The sequence below is a fragment of the Aplidium turbinatum genome, chromosome 14 (assembly GCF_918807975.1).
Source record: "Aplidium turbinatum chromosome 14, kaAplTurb1.1, whole genome shotgun sequence".
Taxonomy (NCBI): domain Eukaryota; kingdom Metazoa; phylum Chordata; class Ascidiacea; order Aplousobranchia; family Polyclinidae; genus Aplidium; species Aplidium turbinatum.
The window spans coordinates 12716768-12736132 of record NC_137485.1 but is presented as its reverse complement, the minus strand read 5'-3'; the positions used below and the strand labels follow the sequence as shown (position 1 = coordinate 12736132).

The following is a 19365-nucleotide window of genomic DNA, read 5'->3' as shown; positions in this document are numbered from 1 at the left end:
TAGACAGCAAAACATATGTTTTTACATTGAATTTTGCAACCGTCTGTAGACGTTGAATCAATGTAAAAAGGATGAACTTCTGTCTGAGAAACTGTGCAAAAAACTTACAAATCCTGTTTTGAAGATAACTAGTAGAGGTAAATTATGTTCACAAAGTGACCATAAAAAGATTGAAATCTGTCTACGAATACACGAAACTGCTAAGATTGGGCTTCAACATGGATATTCCCAGTCCGAGGGTATATCATCCAACATCCAATCAGAACTAACGATTTGATTATTTAATTTAATGCTCAGTTTAGTAGGTAGGTTACTTGCGTACTCGATTGTTTTCTTGAATTTGCGCCAATTCATCACGAGCTGTTTGCAGTTCCCTACATACTTTGGTCAGTTCCAGTGTTTGATCATTTTTTATAACGTTCAGCTCTTCCTACAAAGTAAAACAGCATCGATTCATTGAGCAACCACTCACCACGTGTCGCTTTGCGATAATTGTCATTAGATGTTTGTTTTTTAAATATAATTTTGAGATTAAGTAATAAATCACATGTGGTTCATCACGTTCAGCGTTTATAGATCCAGTTGTAGACGTCGTAGATAATTTCGACAGTTTGACTCACGTATAGTCCCGCGGCAAGACGTGCTGCTTCTTTGCCAGCTATGATTTCCGCTTCGTGTTTTCTTACGGCTTCTTGTAAACTGTATACTAGATGTTCCTTTTCTTTCACAGTTTCTATGAGTTTGTTCATTTGCCCTTGAAGTTCTGTGTCTTTGGACTTTTCTCTTTCAATCTGTCAAAGAAAACACCCGAGTAAACAACTTTGTTACTTACAGCAAAGTTAAGCTTCTCGCATATGTCGTAAACGTGGTTCAACAAGATATTTCGTTTACAAATAAAATACTTCAATATATAACCGTTAATGTAACTTATTGAAGTAGGAAGTAGTAACTTGTTGAAGTATCAACAGTTTTAAAATTGTTCGGCCACACCAGGCACAAGATCAAAATTCGGAATCAGCAAAGTTTGAACAGAAGGTAAAGTGGAAGCAACAGGAAAAGGCGGTGGACAGTCAAAACGATGGCAAGACAACACTCAGGCATGGATCGGTCTCAATTTGGCGACACTGGGCGAGTTAGCTCAAAATCGCCATTCTTGGAAACATCTAATCCATGTTGATGCGCAATCTGCTGTAGTGGAGGTGACGATTGATGATGATTGAAGTAGGGATAACTGATGTTCACAATGTACTACGTAGTAGTCATACAACTATGCTGATTCAACCAAGCATACTCTTGTGAGATTGCACACAATCTCGGATCAGCCTTACGAATTGTCCGTTGGCAAGATCAGCAGCATTTTTCTGTTTCTCAACTTCTGCTTCTTTTATTTTTATGGTTTCCTTTAAAGTGCGAACAAGGTCTTCCTTTTCAGTAAGTTTGGACTTTTCTTTCTCAATCTGTTGGTATCAATCAAAAACACAAGTAAATTTAATCATTTCACTGTAACTAGAAAAATGATTTAGATCAGCGGTGCCCAAAGTGCGGCCTACGGGAACAGCATCTGCGGTTTTCGTCTGGGCAATATACAATCTTAAAGCTTAGAGCGAATTTTAAAGACAAAAATGAGTGACAGTTTTAATGCGGCCAGCCAAGACTCGCGAAAAGCGAAATGCGGCATGTGGCTGCAAAACTTAGGAAAACAAAGTTTAGATGAAACGCTGATTCTCAAGTACAGCAACAACTTGTTTTGTGTTCCAAATTTGCATTTTTTTTTATTTGACATACTGTATCACAAAGTTTTTACCAAAAATAAGTCTCTTTATTTCAAGTTATTCTAATCGAATTTATGGTTTTGACTGGTATTTTTATGCTATCTTGCAACGTGGTAATAACAATATTATGTTTAAGAGTGAATCAGTGAGGAAAATGGCAGGTTAATGTAATGTAACCATGTCATTTCCAATATCCATTCAATGCTTATTGCTTAAGCCTTAATCATACAAGCAATTCTGATTTGCAATAAAACTGGATCCTTGTTTTTCACGATAGGACCTATGTGATATAGCCAATTACTATTTAGAACAAATGCTTCACGTTAATGGAAAAAGTTTTGTATAGGTTCAAGTTAATTTATTAGAAGAGCAATTTCGTTTCGGCACAAAATTCGTTATCTTGATTATGTCTCGAATCGAATGCTCTGTGAAGAATTTCGTTTCAACTAACAACTCGTTTCAAACAGATAAAATGTTCATAAATGATAGAGATGAGCAAGTTGGCACCTGCTGTGCAGTATAGGTCTACAGTAGGTAAGCTTACGTTTTCCTCCAACGAACGAATGTTCGACAAAAGTTTTTGCTCAGCTTCTTCCTTGCTATTTAATTTCTTTTTGAAGTCCACTATTGTAGTCTTGAGTTCAGTATTTTCAGAACTATAAACATTAAACAAGCACCATTGCAAAATAAAGATGAATTAGATCTACACGTTACACGAGTAACAAAATTTGTTGTTTTATTGATTTTTCTTGGAATACTTCAGTGCTATGTACAGTTGTACACAGTTCATAGAATCATAAACTTTGGTAGGTTACTTTTCTAGCTACTACAATCAACAACTAATCTTAATACATGCATTTATTTTTAACGAACATTTTAGCGACCTTCAAAATAAGCAACCTTTTTTTCCATGAATTTTGCTATGTTTAGTTAACACTGAACACTAATTTGAGTGTTTAGTGTTAACTAAACATATAATCTCATGAAAATCGCTTTTTTTTGCGAGTGCACGTAAAAATACCTCTACTTTGTACTTAATGAAAAACATATAGCCCTACCCCGACACATTGTCAATCAGATACAAGCGTTTATTTGTGATGGCACACCAACAAACTTAGCCATTTTATGAAAGGTAAGTACCTACCATGCTTCGATTAGCTTCGTCTGAATTTCACTTTTATTTGTGTTTTGCCTCTCAACGTTAGCCGACAAATCAGCAACAATAGAAGTGTTTTCATCAACCCGAAGTTTCAACGATAGGTTTTCTTCAATTTTTGCTTGTAATTCCGCCTCAACCTGTTGTCTGGCATTGCTGTACAAAAGTGTACATTAAACATATGATATGATGTGGTAGTATTTCGGGACGAAGTATAATAATTTAAAAACACGTCATTTACAGGCCCTCCTATGGCTAAAAAGTCCAATGCGTGATTGGCAGGCACTGCCGCAGTGCCGCAACGATGACATGTAAAGTCTGTCACCGGTAATGGTGGAGATTTCCAATGGTTTTGTCTATTGCGACGTCTTTCAGGATATCATTTACAAGGCTCAGAAAAATGTGCATTTGAAAAATAAAGTACTTTACTACAACCACACGTATATCTGAAAATAGTTGTTTGATTATAAAAAAATGCAGTCGATGATAGAATCAACTTTACGTTATACCTCCACCTCCAGTCCTCCATTTAAAGATATATGTTAATGGTAAAACTTGATCTAAATAATCATTTGCATACCTGGCATGGTTCAACTTTTCTTCTAAAGCTTTGTTTTGATCCTGTATAGCAAAACGTTTGACAGATAACATAATATATTAGCAACCGCATCATCTTGGTTTAATATTTTATTTTAAAACTATTTCTTATCTTGGACTGTTTTTAAGTGCCGTACCTGCAGTGATTAAGTTTCAATTCCCGGGACCCTAAAGTATTAATTATTATCACTATATGATTAGATTATAAACAAGATTACTATTTGACTATAAACAAGCTTAATATTAAATCTTATTGAAATTAAATAAAGTAAGGTTTCTAATCTTCACATATAATTTACTAACCCCTGTTTTAGCAACGACAGTCAATAGTTGAGAAATTGTGTCCCTGCACTGGCTGAGGGATTGGTCTGTGTTCTTCTTATCTTCACATGCATTGGCGTATTTTTCAAGAAGTTCCTCTCTGTGGTCAGACATTTGCGCAACCTTTCAAAATCGCAGATACCGTAATGACAAATATTTTGATTAGTTTTACAACATAATTTGTCAGACCATGAGGCAGGTATTAAATCATTGGACTCGACAAGCAATACTCTATTGGCTTTTCAAACTTTTTCCTTCTACTTTTTATAATCTGGTGATAACTGCCTCAAAAACACAACTGAAACTGTATCCAGCAATTTTGTAAAATTTTGCACATTTTCAAAGTAGGCCAACATAGAAAATAATTTTCTACCTACCGAGGCATCTAAATCTTCTTTAGAGCTTCTTAGTGATATCAGATCATCGGAGTAACATTTTAGTTTTCCATTCATTTCTTCAACAATTTTTTCTAGCATCTCAGCCCTGTACAACATACGTGCGTTACTTGGCCATGTTTGCCTAAATGTGATGTTCATGTCAGGCAACAACGTTAGTTTGAAAGTTATTTGCTTTGCATCAAGGGATTACTCGATGACACAGAGGTTTTACGTCCGTTGAAGCATAGTATTCGCAAACTTGAGCACTACTTTAACATGTTATGCGATGAACACTGGACAGTATAAGGCGAAAGACTGCAATTGGTTGACATTGCGTGCATAAGGTGTAAATGGAGCCGGTCTACGATTTAATGCCGCGGCCCCAATGACGCCATCCCTAGGCCGCAAGGCGCAAATGCCGCGCAGTACATGAATGACGCGAGACTTGGTTATTTCTTACTAAAACTACTTGTTATTTTTTGAATAGTTCTGTTATGACTGCTTTAAGCCAAGCAAACCATGTGCACAGCTTGGTTGTGTGCAGGAAGAAGTAGATCAGCATAGTAAAAGTAGATCTAGACTTTGTTTTTGTAGGATGAGTGAGGTTTGCACTAATCAAGTACGACTCAATCACATGGCAAAGTTTACACATACAACTATCCTAGACATCAGCTTACAAATTATAAAAACAGGAATGGGTATTAGAGAATGGGTTGGGTAAAACTCCAAAAATTAACTATAACTAAATATTAATTTTAGATTAAATATGTGTGCTTTTGGAGTGCCCCCCAATGAGCCAGGCTACGCCACTGTACTCGACTGAATAATTGAAGCCAAGAGATAAAGCAAATAGTTTAGTTTCAGATAATTTACAGTCCGATAGATTAGAAATGTTGCAGGAGTAAACGTAGACGCCAAAGCGTTGAGTGTGCAGAAAATGTAGGTTGCGTTCATCGCGACGTGTAATTTTATTTTCTTTGCGTTGGTTGATGGATGCAAGATATCTGCAAACTCTGATGAGGTCAAAGAATGATAGAAATTGTCTGATGTTGGTCCAACAAAGTTTCAGTTTCATCTGAAAGAAGGACTGGCGAGATTCGTCTCGTGCAATTTCATCTTTGAGGAAAGCACTTTTACTCTGGGCTCTGTTTCCAGTAAATTTGAATATCACATTTTTAAAACCGTCAAACCACGCATATCCTTCACGACCAAGGAAATTTTCCGTTGTACCAACAAAGACTACTTGCCGACCATAAAATTCATTAACGTAATTTACCAATTTAAGTGCCACTGTCAGAGTCGGTACATAGACCGCACGTCCCAACGCTTGGAGGAACGAATCAAGCAACATGCCACAAAAATAATTAGAGAAGAAAACCATGCAACAAGAAATCAACCAAATCGTGCTTACAAAACTGTAAATGACAAAAACATACCTAGTGACTCTGCAATAAGACAACACCTGCTGAGCAATAAAGAATGTGCTTTGAACTTTAGAGTATAATAAAAATGTTTTCAATTCTTGCTAAAGGCCGTTCCTCGTTCCACCTCGCAGTACTGGAAGCAATCTTTATAAAAACTCTCGATCCAATCTTTTCCCGCCAAAAAGAATTCGTTTGTGTCTTAAAACTTTTTCGTTAAGTTTGAATTATTCTGATTAGCCAAGTTTAGATTATGTTTTTCTTCTACTATAGGCTACATACTTCACCACTTTTAAGCTTATTTTATTCTGACGATAGGTGCTGAAGAGAGTCAGAGGAAAACCTGCAGCTTCGAGTTACCATTAGCAACATTCTATTCGCAATTTTTAAGTTTTGTACCACCAATGGACTCTTCAAAATTACTGCCATATTTAACAAATAACAATTAGTTTTAGTAAGAAATAACCAATTCTCGCGTTATTGATGCCTTGCGCATTCAAGCCCTGCGTCATTCATATCTTGCGGAATATGTGCCTTGCGCCTAGGGATGGCGTCATTCGTTACGCGGCATAAAGTCGTGTATCCAAACGGAGCACAGGCGATGCTTGTAACCAGACCTGGCTTTCAAATGAAGTCGAATGTATTTGAAATTCAGATGAGTGGCTTATATTTAATGGGAAACACAGGTTCGTAGATTAAGGCTTCGATTTGTAATGCTTTCAATTATTTCCGATAAAGTTATAGGTAGAAACTAGCCTTGTATGGCCAGTGATACTACAGAATTAGAATACAAAGTGCTAAATTTTGCTAAAATTTACGCAGAGGTCTTTGCAACTGTTTTAAGGTAAACAAAAGGACCTACCAAACCAATGATATGGATGGTAGATTCTAATCTGCTAAACAGACAAGGTCCTATTTCAAATGGATCTAACAAGAAATGCAACAAAATTGTAACATATCAAAAAGATGCATGAAAACATGGCAATAAAGCAAAGTTTTAGCACACTAACTTGATAGTTTGAGTATGAAATTTATTTTCTAATTCTTTGATGTCCTCAAGATACACCTCTTGCTTTTTATCAAGTTGTACATGCTCTTCTTCAAGTTGTTGTTTCAAATGAGCATTGGCTAATTTTACAGTCTCAAGCCACTCCACCTTTGCGTTAAGTTGATTTTCTTTGCTTTTCAATAGCATCTAAAATTTAAGTCAGTGATTTGACAGCCAACCAAATTTCTTTCAGCAAATTTAGTTGCGACAAAATTAAATGGCTTCTTTGAGAAATTAGGTAAGTATTTTGACTAGTAGTAGTTCACCCACCCAATTCAGCTAGTAATCTTCAATTATTATTTTTGCTTTCAAGCAACTACAGTACGACAATCAACTAATTATTAACTACATTTCAAAGGTGTGAAGAAACACTGAGTTGTAAAACTGTTCAGGTAATATTTAATACAACATTTTCTTTAGAATGAAATCTTGACTGCAAGTAAAGCAGTGAATCTTGTAGACTTTAGAACAGGGTTGCCCAATCTTTTTGGCCAAAGGGCCACGCCCCACATTAGGGTGTTGCAGGCGCCCCTCAAAAAACTAAACTTTATCAAATTCACTTCTACTTTTTTTATATGTGCCTTTTGGTAAAAAAAACATATTGTGTGCAATTTCAACAAGATTGGTTGAAAATTGAACTAGCAGATTTAATTTGAATTTTTCAATGCTTAATTTCACTATTTTCAAGAAAAAATGTCAAATCACCGCCCGTAAATAAAAAAAAATTGGTGTTATTTTTATATGGTTGTTTTTCAATGGTGAAAACGTTTATTCATTGAAACTTGTATTTGATGGTATCATATCCATACTTTAAAAATTTTGAAAAAATTACTGCCTATGTTACTGGTTTTGAGTTTTTTTGCAAATAAATTATACCTTTGAACACTCATCTTCTATAATTAAGTGTATTTTTGGATAATTATTAACTCAAACTTGATTGGTCACAACACATCCATGCCAACCAACATGCAATGACTTCCTTGTATTTTCTACAACTTGAAGAATGTTCTGGTAGCGTTCTTCAAGCTGAGCAGATGGAAGGAAATCATGTGCCAACTTGACACCCTGCTCTGCAGAATCATTAACAACATGGAAGTGATCAACTTTGTTTTTTGCTTCTACATATGAGTGTTCATGACCCCACTCATCCACTGATTTGCTAAGAAAAGATGAATCGATCTTCATCAGTTGAAATAAGTTCCATGAATCGGGACCTATGAAGCTGCAAAGCATTCTATCATTTGCACATTATGTAAGATCAGGAAAAACCGGTTTACCAAATCCAACTCCAAATCTTTTCTTGAAAATACCATCACCTTTTGGCTGCTGCATTAATGCCTGAGCAATGGTTGTCTTTCACTGTTGGACACAACAGAACTAAAGAGAGATAGTGGAACCATTTCTTCTGTCAGGTACCAGAGGTGTTTTAAAAATACCTTCCTTGTAATTTCTGCTACCAAAGAATTTGTGTCAGTGTATTATGACAATGTTTTTAAAAATTTGAGATCATTTAAAGGAGCAGCTCTGCTGATAGGATATGTAAGCCACCAGGGAACATGACTCAGGATTACTTCACAAACGTGATGCCTGCATGCTACCCAAAGCAAACCCTTCTTAACGTCATTCTGCAATTGTATGCAGGAACCTGTTTTGTGGCCAGTATTGCTACTAGTCGTGTCAAAAACCATACCTGCAACGCAAGCCCTGCAGCTCCAACTATCCAAGAGCTCTAGACTGGCATTTGCAACTAGTCTTCCTGCAGCTTCTGAAGAGCGTGTTGGCAAATGTGGAACACTGAGTAGTTTTGCACCACCTACACCGGACAGCAGTATAGGAAGCCGGTCAACTTCTTTATTGGGATCTTGCAATGAAGCCATTAATTTGCCATCCCAGTGGATGTTGCCAACTTCAGGGGGTGACCAAGATTCTTTAATGACTTCAGTGATTTTGAAAATAGTCTTGATTCTACACCTGTGAGTTGCAGGGTGCAGTTTTATCCGATTGGTTTCTCCAGAACAACTTTGAATTAATGAATGGATGGTTGTGGATAATGCAGTTGGTGTTATCTTGTTGCTTATACTAGTAGCCACTAAGCCACGTGATTGCAAAATATCATGGGAAACAAAATTGTTGTTCCTGTTTTCATAGTACGCTTATGTCTTCGTTTAGGTTCGGCAGATGAAACTTCAATACTATCCGTTAAATCTTCTTCACTATTACTATCAGTTGAGCTCTCAAGAATGATGGTTTTCATGTCTTCTTTCCGCTACTATTCATTTTCCTTTCTTTGTTTCTGAACTGCATTTCTCGATAGCTTCCTTTTTACTTTTCAGTGAAGTAGTCTACTTGATCGCTTCCACCCATTGTCGCTTCCCTCGTCATTTGCATGCTCCTTAAAAATTCTCTATCTTCTTCTATCGGAATTCGTTCCATTGCATCTCGAGGCCAGAAGGAAAAAGTCAATTGTAGCTTGTCTTTAAATGATTTGATCCTTGTAGATAGCTTGCCTTCATTCTTTTTGTAGTATTCCAGCTGAATTTTGAGAACCCCATTCATTTCATCGTAAATTTTCACTATTTTCTGAGCCATTTTTACTGAGTGTAGTGTGGGAATGTTAGCTTTTTTATGGAATATCAGAACATCACTTGTTGTCTGATTAGCTGCTTGTGTTAACAATTCTCTTTTAAATTTCTTTATTGAAGTTTCTTCCTCCATCTCTATTAAGAAAGACAGAAAGCTAAGAATAACTTGCCGATATGTGGGAAGTTTGCTCCCCTTGATTTTTTGGTCGTCTTTAGTAGGAGATATAGACAGAAGGAAACGCATTTTTTTCTAATTTTTGTGATCTACTGGTCATAATAGTAGATTATAACACACAGTGTCTACACTACAGTACTACATTAAATAATGTAAACCTACACAAAAATTAAAACATAAGCATTTGTTGACACCACTGCAGTGTACTACCTAGCTAGGCCTAAAGCATAGAAAACGAGCAAAAGTCACAGATCTTGAATGCAATGTTTCAAACTTAATGAAATACCATAGTATAAATAAGGATCATTCAAAAATGGAGTTGGCGTATCATGCATTGTAAAATATTTCATGACTTGTGACATAAAAAAGGTGCTGTTAAGATTGCCACAGTAGTGAGTAGTGTATTACCAAAATTAGACTTACCCGAAAATTAACGCACTAGCTAATGCCCACAATGGTGGGAATTTGGCAATTTTGTACTAGTAAAATTCGTTTGCAATCTGCTCACTCAGTTTTTCTGCAATCTCAATAAACCTCCACAAAATGTCCTAATACGGGAGTGATTAAGTTGATAACATAAGTCATACGGTATCAAAAAATACCATGCGGGCCACTCAGAACCTTCCCACGGACCACAGGTTGGACACCCTTGATTTAGAATATAGCACCCAGATCCAGCACTGAAGCCTTCAAGTGCGTTGCAATTTTCTGAAAAAGCTAAATTATCGGTAGTCTACTTTTAATATTTCTACTAAAATACAATGAGCTTGCAATACTGTCCAACAACAAACATACCTACCTGTTGATCTTTGTTAATGGAGTCAGAAACCTTAAGGCTTAACCTTAATTGGCTTATTATCTCCAACAACTCAAGGTTAGATGAATTCGTTTTTTTAATAGATTCTCTTGCTTTAGTTAATTCATTTTGTTCCTTGATCACAGTATGCATCAAAACATCAATTGTTAATTTATCTTCATCAAGACATTCATTGCAAGCAGCCATCTAATGCACACAACAACAAAAATATATTGATTTACATTTAGAAATGCAAATACATGCAGCTTGTATTTAGGCCAACATTTTATGTTAGCCTAAATGGATCATCATGATCATTCATGGATCATCATGATAATCCATTGCATTTATTCATTAACGTCAAGAAAGTTACAAAAGCAAAAAGGGGGAATATGATGCTATTAAACTTACTTTGTTCTGCTGAATTTGAATTTTTTCTTCATGGATCATCATGATGATCCATTGCATTTATTCATTAACGCCAAGAAAGTTACAAAAGCAAAAAGGGGAATATGATACTATTAAACTTACTTTATTCTGATGAATTTGAATTTTTTCTGAAAATTCTTCTTTATCATGTAAAGATTGCTTCTCCAATGTAGATACTACAACAACAAAATAATGTAGTCAGTTTATCATACTCTTGAAGTATATTTCATCTACAAGGTTCAGTACTCAGTCCGTTGCTTTTTGTCATAGTTATTGGTGCTTTAACAGATACACTTGATAAGAATGGAGTATGCTGACGATGGAGGATTTAGTACAATAGAGATGGAGGCGTCGCTGCAGAAAACTGACCAACCCTGATGTTTCAGGATGAAGATCAAACTTCTTTGAAGCAAAATGGATGATAATGATATTTCATTTTATTACATACCTAAGCGTTTACTATTTTGTAGTAGAGTATAACACATAATTCAAAATAACTTGAAATCTTCACTCAAAGTGAAACAACAATACAAATTATAGCAAACACTCATTTGTCTACATTTAGTTTAATTTCAAATTAAAATTCAGTGCTTTCAAACCCACTTCTGAAAAAACAGTTTGTGACGTACAAACAAAGTAAAGTAACAGTAGGCTTAAGCTTATGATCATACAGCTGAACAGTCTGCATGCATAAAAGTTTCAAAAATTATGCACAGGCCTCGAAATTCACGGCGTACATGTCCGCCGTCACAGCATGTGATGTCCGCGGGAAGTACCATCTAGATCGGTCATATTTGTCCGCCGAAAAATAACACAGGAACTAATACAAATCGTCATTGCATAGCACGAACAATTGTTGCGAGAATACAATTTCCCGCGCATTCTAGCGCGCATCTAGAAAATGTGACTGGGTCATTCCATCTTTAATTTAAAATTTTTTGAAATTTGCTCACCAATGGTCTCAGATTTTTTTCATATTTGGCAAAATTAAAGATCTCATTGAAAAAATGAGTTTGCAAAAAAATGAGCATTCTATGTTAAGCGGTTTCCGAGATATCGCATTTTGAAATTTGTGAAAAATGGGGAAATTCGGGGCTTTTTTTGTTCCGCTTCAGTGGTTTTTGGTCTATGTGGGCTTAACGTTGAGGTAGAAACTTGGGGAAAAATGCTATTCCCCCATTTTTGGGGGTGTAGAATTCAAAAATGTTATTTAAAATGCCCTTTGACCATGCCTTCTAGGCGTAAATTTCATTTTTAGTTTTTTTTCTTCCGAACTCCGTTCCAGAGCGCTCTGCATGTTTAAAAAAATTTTGAAGATGGCAAACAAAAGCTGAAGCATGATACTACTTGGGATTACTGAAATGATTTTTGGTAAATTACAATTACTACCAGTATTGGATATGCTATTTACCTTCAAAGTTAGGTTGATCTTGAAAATTACAAAATCAAAGTATATATAATATAATCCATTTGCAATTTGTATACCGGTAGCATGTAAATGCATTATAGTGGCCAAAACTTAATTTATTTTGTAACTGTTTTGCAGAGTTTAGTAAAATTGACAGATATATTTCTAAATCTATGTTCATGCTTGTTTTTGTGTGCATACAATAGTATTTTGCTACTATACAGCACCTTCTATTGAAGCAGAAAATGGAGCCATGCTCTATTGGAATATTGAAGAATGTAGAAAAACAATGCCACGGGACTTCCAGAATTCGAATCCAAGGTTTTGTCAAGTTTAGTGACATCAGTGATGATGAAAGGGTCATTTACCTTTGGCGAGCTGGACTAAACACAGAAAGTTGTGGGAGAGAAGGAAAAATTTGTTTATTTCATGAAAAGCATTTAGGAGAATATTTTCTTTCCAAGAAGGTTAAGTGTATTGATGTGTATCAAAAACACAAAAAGAGAAAAGTTACCGGGGACCGTATTATTGATTTGAAAATGGCATTGCACTTGAGGTCCAAAGACTTTACTTGCATACCGGGCAATAAATTATGTAGGAATTGCTGGAGCATGGTGTGGAAAGATATGAATGTTGAGGAAGATGCTTCAACATCCTCAGCTGATTCTGAAATCAGATCATCCGATTCCTGCTCAATTGAAATGTTGGATGAATCCTTAAATCAATCAGACTCTTTAAAACGATCGAATGAAGTCCTACAGTTGTTGGGCAAATCACCAGTAAAAATGCACTCTATCAACAAGCGCCAACGTACCTCATACGCTCAAGCTAAAATAAATAATGCTGTCAAGAATCTACAACAAAACATATCGGTTGCAACGGCAATACAAGAAGAAGAACTAGCACCTTCCACTTCAGATGAGAAAGAGCACGAAAATGCCATCAAAGCAAATGATTTGGATATGTTAATGAACGAACTAAAGGAAAAAATAACAACTGTAAATCGCCAAGAAAAGCTTGCAATATTAACTTTAAAACCAAACTCTTGGCATGTAGAAAAGACAAGAAAATTTTTTGAAGTGTCTAACTATTATGTTTCTCAGTCTGTCAAGTTAAAACAAGAACATGGAATTTTGGCCAAAGCTGATTCCATCGGAGCCAAGCATAAAATTCCAGAAGACACAAGACAGCTGGTTAAAGATTTCTACTTGGATGATGAGCATTCATTTTCTCGAATCATGCCCGGCCAAAAAGATTTTGTCAGTATAACAAAGAATGTACATGAACAAAAACGTCTATTGCTTTGTAATATTAGCGAACTTTATGCACTGTTTCAAAAGAAATATCCGGATGTGAAAATCGGATCATCAATATTTTACTGTCTTCGGCCTAAACAATGCATCACTGTATCAGCATCAGGAACGCATAGTGTATGCGTATGCACAATTCATCAAAATGCAAAATTGCTTGCTGCTGGAACAAAATCAGGCAAAACATACAAGGATTTCATGCGTATGATTGTGTGTGATCCATCAAACAAACAATGCATGCTTCATGGCTGTCCAACTTGTCCAAGTATATCAGTTCTAGAAAATGAATTACAGAGTATATTCGATGCAGAAGATATAACTGATGTGATGTTTCAGCAATGGACTACGACCGATAGATGCACAATTGTAGCACAGACTTGTTCCACAGAAGAGTTCATAAGCTTGTTTACTTCAAGCATGAATAAGTTGAAAAGGCACTCTTTCATAGCAAAAACTCAGAGCATGCATTTGAAAGAGCAAAAAGAAAACCTACAATCCCATGAAGCAATTGTTCTGTTAGACTTTGCCGAAAACTACAGTTTTGTAGTACAAGATGAAGCACAATCTTTCCATTGGAATAACTTGCAGTGCTCTTTGCACCCAGCTGTCATATATTTTGTTGATGGTGAGGGAAATTTGAAGAATAAAAATGTTTGTGTAGTATCCGAGGACAATGACCATGATGTTCCCTTTGTATATGAAGTTCAGAAGACAGTAGTTAACATTGTAAAATCAGACATGCCTCATGTGAAAAAACTAAGCTACTATTCTGATGGATGTGCCCAGCAATATAAGAATTACAAAAATTTTATGAATTTATGTTGGCACAAGCAAGATTTTGGCCTAGAAGCTGACTGGGTATTCTTTGCCACCAGCCATGGCAAGTCGCCCTGCGATGGCATAGGGGGTACTGTTAAGCGCCTGGTTAAACGAGAAAGCTTGCAGCGTCCGGACTCCAATCAAATACTGGATGTCTCTACTTTTTACAAATTTTGTACAGAGAGTATCAAAGGAATTCGCTTTGAATACTTTAGTAATAATGAACTAGAATCAACCAGAAAATACTTGGCAGAACGATTTTTGCATGGAAAAACTATTCCTGGTACTAGGTCGTACCATCATTACGTACCACTGGCTACAGACAAAATTGGATGCAAATATGTATCTTCAGATGAAAACTATACTGCAGTATTCAATCTATGTGGTTCACTGTGCTTTGAAAAGATTAAATCAATGGACTTTGTTGCATGTAACTATGATTCTCAATGGTGGGTGGGTATGGTTCTTCAAGTTGATGAAAATCAAATGGATGCTGAAGTAAAATTTATGCGCCCTTCTGGACCTTCACCTTCTTTTTATTGGCCTCAGCATGACGACATATGCTACATTCCTTTTAATCACATACTGTGCAAAATTGAAACTCCAAGAGCAACAGGCAGTGGGAGAACATACAAACTATCTGCAAACTCCATAAAAAACATTTCTACTATGTGCCATGTTTAGCTTCAATCAAAATGTAGTCCTCAAAGTAAGAAGATATTTGAAAAAAGTATCATTTGCAAATCCCATTACAATTACAGACCAACAACCATCTTGATTAAAATGGATATTGTCATATATTTAAGCTAAAAAAAACTTTCAGTTTCTTTGCTGTAGTTGATCAAAGCAAATTAAATATAAATTACAATTACCATTTCGATTGTTTTTGCACTTGTTTCTCAAAATGAGATAATATGGTGTAAGGAGATTTGCAAATGAACACATAAATTGAGGCAACCATAATGACCCAAACTGCAATGCTCGACTACGCTGTGTTAACATTGTGTGTGTATTGCTGTTTTGTATTGAAATTGGTAATTATGAACAATTCTAAACACTGCTTAGTATATTTGAATTAAAATCACATTTAAAGTATCGTACTAAATGTATCATTGGATATGGGTGCTTCATACTATGCTAGTATTGCTATGAATGTAATACCTTTAATGATTCACGTGCAACATTGAGCTCTAGTAATAGGGGGCTCTCCTTATGTTGTTATTTTTCTTATATTGTTATTTACTCAAGCCTACAGTTAATTTTTTTCGATTTTCCATTGTTTTGACAGTGATTAGTGCATGGCAGTAGCAAAACCGGTTACAAGCAACACAACATATTTGATGCTTGACTTTACTAAATTAATGAGTTTATTTGTGCCATTACGAGTTAAAATAAGAAATCGAATTGGCAATCATACAGCAATACAACAGGAAATAAGTCACCAAGTTTTCCCCCTCCATACTATTGAGATAGCTTACCTCTCAAGCCGTAACTTCTTTTCTATATATATATATACATAAATATAGGAATTAAATTGTGAAATAACATAACTTTGTTTATACTAATGGTTATTTTTGTTTTTATAGGTCTCATTGGTAATATGAATTCATGTAATTTAATGTTAAAATGTAATACCGGTAGGCTAGACAATTTGAATTTGTCACTATATGATACTATTTAATCAGTAAACACAATAAGGGTGTCAATTTAGACTTAAGAAACTCATACTAAATGGATTTTACCAAGAATCATTTCAGTAATCCCAAGTAGTATCATGCTTCAGCTTTCGTTTGCCATCTTCAAAATTTTTTTAAACATGCAGAGCGCTCTGGAACGGAGTTCGGAAGAAAAAAAACTAAAAATGAAATTTACGCCTAGAAGGCATGGCCAAAGAGCATTTTAAATAACATTTTTGAATTCTCCACCCCAAAAAATGGGGGAATAGCATTTTCCCCCAAGTTTCTACCTCAACGTTAAGCCCACATAGACCAAAAACCACTGAAGCGGAACAAAAAAAGCCCCGAATTTCCCCATTTTTCACAAATTTCAAAATGCGATATCTCGGAAACCGCTTAACATAGAATGCTCATTTTTTTTGCAAACTCATTTTTTCAATGAGATCCTTAATTGTGCCAAATTTGAAAAAAATCTGAGACCATTGGTGAACAGGCTTTAAATTAAAGATGGAATGACCCTACTGTATCCCTTAGCTTTCATTCAAGTCAGAAAACTTTTGATTTTTACGTTGTTTCAACGATTGATGACATTGATGGGAATAGGCCTACGGGTACTTCTACACTAATCACGCGCAACTTAGTTCATGTCTTATGTCACAATGTCTGGCTTTGATCTCCGAGTAATATTGATAAAGAAAGGTTGGTTACAAAATTAGAAACAGCAAGATATTACAGCAAGATACAGCAACAGTTGTAAAGTTTTGGTTTTACAGTAAGAAAAAGCCCAGGGAATATTCACTTTCGCTCACATGACACGCAAAAATAAACCTTAAAAAACCTAGTGATTAGTGATGCTTTGCACAGCAGAAAATAGTAGCGTTAGTGTAGAAGTTTTCCGACTTGTGCCCAGAGCATTGTGACCTGGTTTTTTTTTTTTGCTGAGACTTTTCGGTTATTTGTCCGAAATGACTTGAAAAAATTCGGTCATTTTTTATTTATTTCGGTCATTTTTCCTGATGAAAATATTTCCTTTCAAGTAGCTGAGTGATACAACCCAAAATTTGCACTTTCTGACTTTTAGCGTTAGTACCGAAAAATAGTACTTTTACTCTTCAAGTGCACGTCGTTGGTCTGATGAAAGCCTTTCAGAGTGACTTCACTGAAATTTAAAGTCTTCTAAACCGTATAGTTATAGTTCTCAAATGGCGAAGAAATATCATGTTAAAGTGATTAAGCATGACGATCGACGTCAAAACTGGTGTGTCCGCCGTGAGACTTAATTTGTTCGCCGAGATAGCTGCTCAGACCGGACACGTATGTCCGCCGTCAACAAAAACGAATTTCGAGGCCTGTATGCATACTGTATTATAAATACAAAAGGCAAATACTATCTCATAATTAACTGTATTTCATTTAAACTTAGCATTGAAACTTACACTCGTCTTTGTATTGTATCTTGGCTTTTTCAAAATCTTCAGATAGTGATTGGAAGTCAAAAACCAGTTTCTGAAAGGTTATTAACATCAAGAAAATGACAATTTGGGTTTTAAATGGCAGAATACTAGACTAACGTCATACAGAGCACAATTTGGCACTTCCACTTTATAACCATTTTGGTGTAAGGTCATAATGAGGTTGAAAAAATTTGTTTATTGAGTAGATAGTCACTAGTCAGCAGTGGTAACGTGATGTATTTTATTAATACAGGTAACTATCACACGTAATAAGAAACCTAAATGAAAACACAAACATGAAATGTCCAGTTGCAAAAGCTTATGTACCTATCTTTGAAGTTCAATAAATAACGTATATATATACCTGGAACCGTAAAACCAATATGACATTGTAGAGAATATGCAGTAAAACGGATCAAGTATTTGAAAAAAAGTAATTTACATTGCTAAAATAAGAGATACCGGAGAATAGACAGTCTCCTACAAGTCAACAGTTGTGAACAGAGCACATCGCAATTGAGCAAGACACAACTGAGCTAGCAACATTTCAACAAGTGGCTGAAGTTGGTAAATGATGAAACTGAGCAAGTAAAAACTGAGTAAGCCGAAACTTGGCATGTCAGAAGTCAGCAAATTCAGTTTAGCAAATGATAACCAAGCAAATCTGATGTGAGCATTTGAGCAAGTAAATCTCATTTGCTGACTTGATCGTACCTAAAATGTACTTGCTGAGTTGTCGCAATGTCGCATGCTGAGTCTTCTGACGACCGAGAATAGATAATGTATCAACAATCAATATGAATTGGTTACATATGGAAATAAATCTCATAGTTACGGTAGGTACCTGAAAGCTACTATTTTGTGCAGTATTACTGCATTCGATACTATCTTTGACATCGCCACAAAAATGAAGTGTGTCTTCAAGCTCACAAGCTTGGCTTTTGATCAAGTTGCACAAATCACGAGTTGCATCAATTCTAAAATAGAAAATTGTTGCATGAATTCTAAAAAAATCACATTTAAAAAAGACGCCACAGGATGTAGTTGTAACAAAAAGTATATTTAAACACTTTTTCAACACCTTTAAAATGATGGTTTATTTTCACCTTTGCAGACACGTGGTACGTTTGTTAACTTCCTCTTGCATTTGATTACCAATTCCTTCATATTCAAGTTGCACTTCAAGCAATGACTTTCTTTGTGACTCTACTGTTAATCGAAGATTTTGAACAACTTTTTCCTGCATGTTTATAAGGCAAGGATAAAAAAATCATCCAGGTTGCAAAATTTAGTGATTTTAAGTTTCATTGAATGTAAAACTATGAATGTAACCACATGATATGGTTGATGTAGAATATAAATCCAGGTTTTATAGCAAACGTAAAACTGCAAGTAATCAATAATCATTGTCACAATTAAAATTTATATTTGTGGACAAAGTAAGAGGCGTCAAACTGAGAAGCAATAAGCAGCAATTGCCATACTTCATAAATGTCATTACTAACTTCATCGGCTATTTATCTCCAAGCAAAAGTACTCATTCTCACAAAATATTTGTGAGAAGGGCTACAAAAATCGCTCATTGAAGTTAGTGGTTGCTTTAAATTTTTGGCACTGCTTTAAATATGTAATTCTGAACAACCTACCATGTTTTTTGTATTTATTTCAGTTTGTAAATGCCAGTTTCGAATTTTCTGAGCTTCTGCTTGCAACAACTGAATGTCCTGTAAAATGAAATATGTCTGCATACCACTCTGCATTCTGCAATGTCACAAACAAGCTGAAAGCTTCAACCATAAAAGCCATGTTAAGTTTGGGTCTGCTACTATTCGGTGAGTCCGATTCGGTGAGTTCCTAACCTCTAACCCTAAAACGGCAATGATAATTAGGCTACGGTACCCAATAATTAAAAAAAAAAATGAAAAAATCACCTAATATGGACCGGACTCACCGAAACGGGCCATTTCGGTTAAGTTTGCATCATCATACGCTTGCAACCACTTGCCTGATATTCATTTTACTCT

At 35.5% G+C, this 19365-nt stretch overlaps 1 protein-coding gene across 1 annotated transcript in view; it reads right to left on the bottom strand.

The window, feature by feature from the left end:
* Positions 1–19365, bottom strand: part of LOC145783187 (uncharacterized) — a 29326-nt gene that overhangs the window by 9283 nt on the left and 678 nt on the right. The window contains exons 2-16 of the mRNA XM_082594985.1: positions 18988–19065; positions 18448–18581; positions 18193–18318; positions 17324–17400; positions 10777–10850; positions 10249–10452; positions 6655–6839; positions 4224–4329; positions 3829–3969; positions 3509–3549; positions 2917–3084; positions 2317–2428; positions 1329–1457; positions 621–791; positions 323–430 (exon numbers count right to left, since the gene is read on the bottom strand). Coding sequence (XP_082451111.1) covers positions 323–430; positions 621–791; positions 1329–1457; positions 2317–2428; positions 2917–3084; positions 3509–3549; positions 3829–3969; positions 4224–4329; positions 6655–6839; positions 10249–10452; positions 10777–10850; positions 17324–17400; positions 18193–18318; positions 18448–18581; positions 18988–19065 — 1854 coding nt within the window. The remainder of the gene's footprint in view (positions 1–322; positions 431–620; positions 792–1328; positions 1458–2316; positions 2429–2916; positions 3085–3508; positions 3550–3828; positions 3970–4223; positions 4330–6654; positions 6840–10248; positions 10453–10776; positions 10851–17323; positions 17401–18192; positions 18319–18447; positions 18582–18987; positions 19066–19365) is intronic.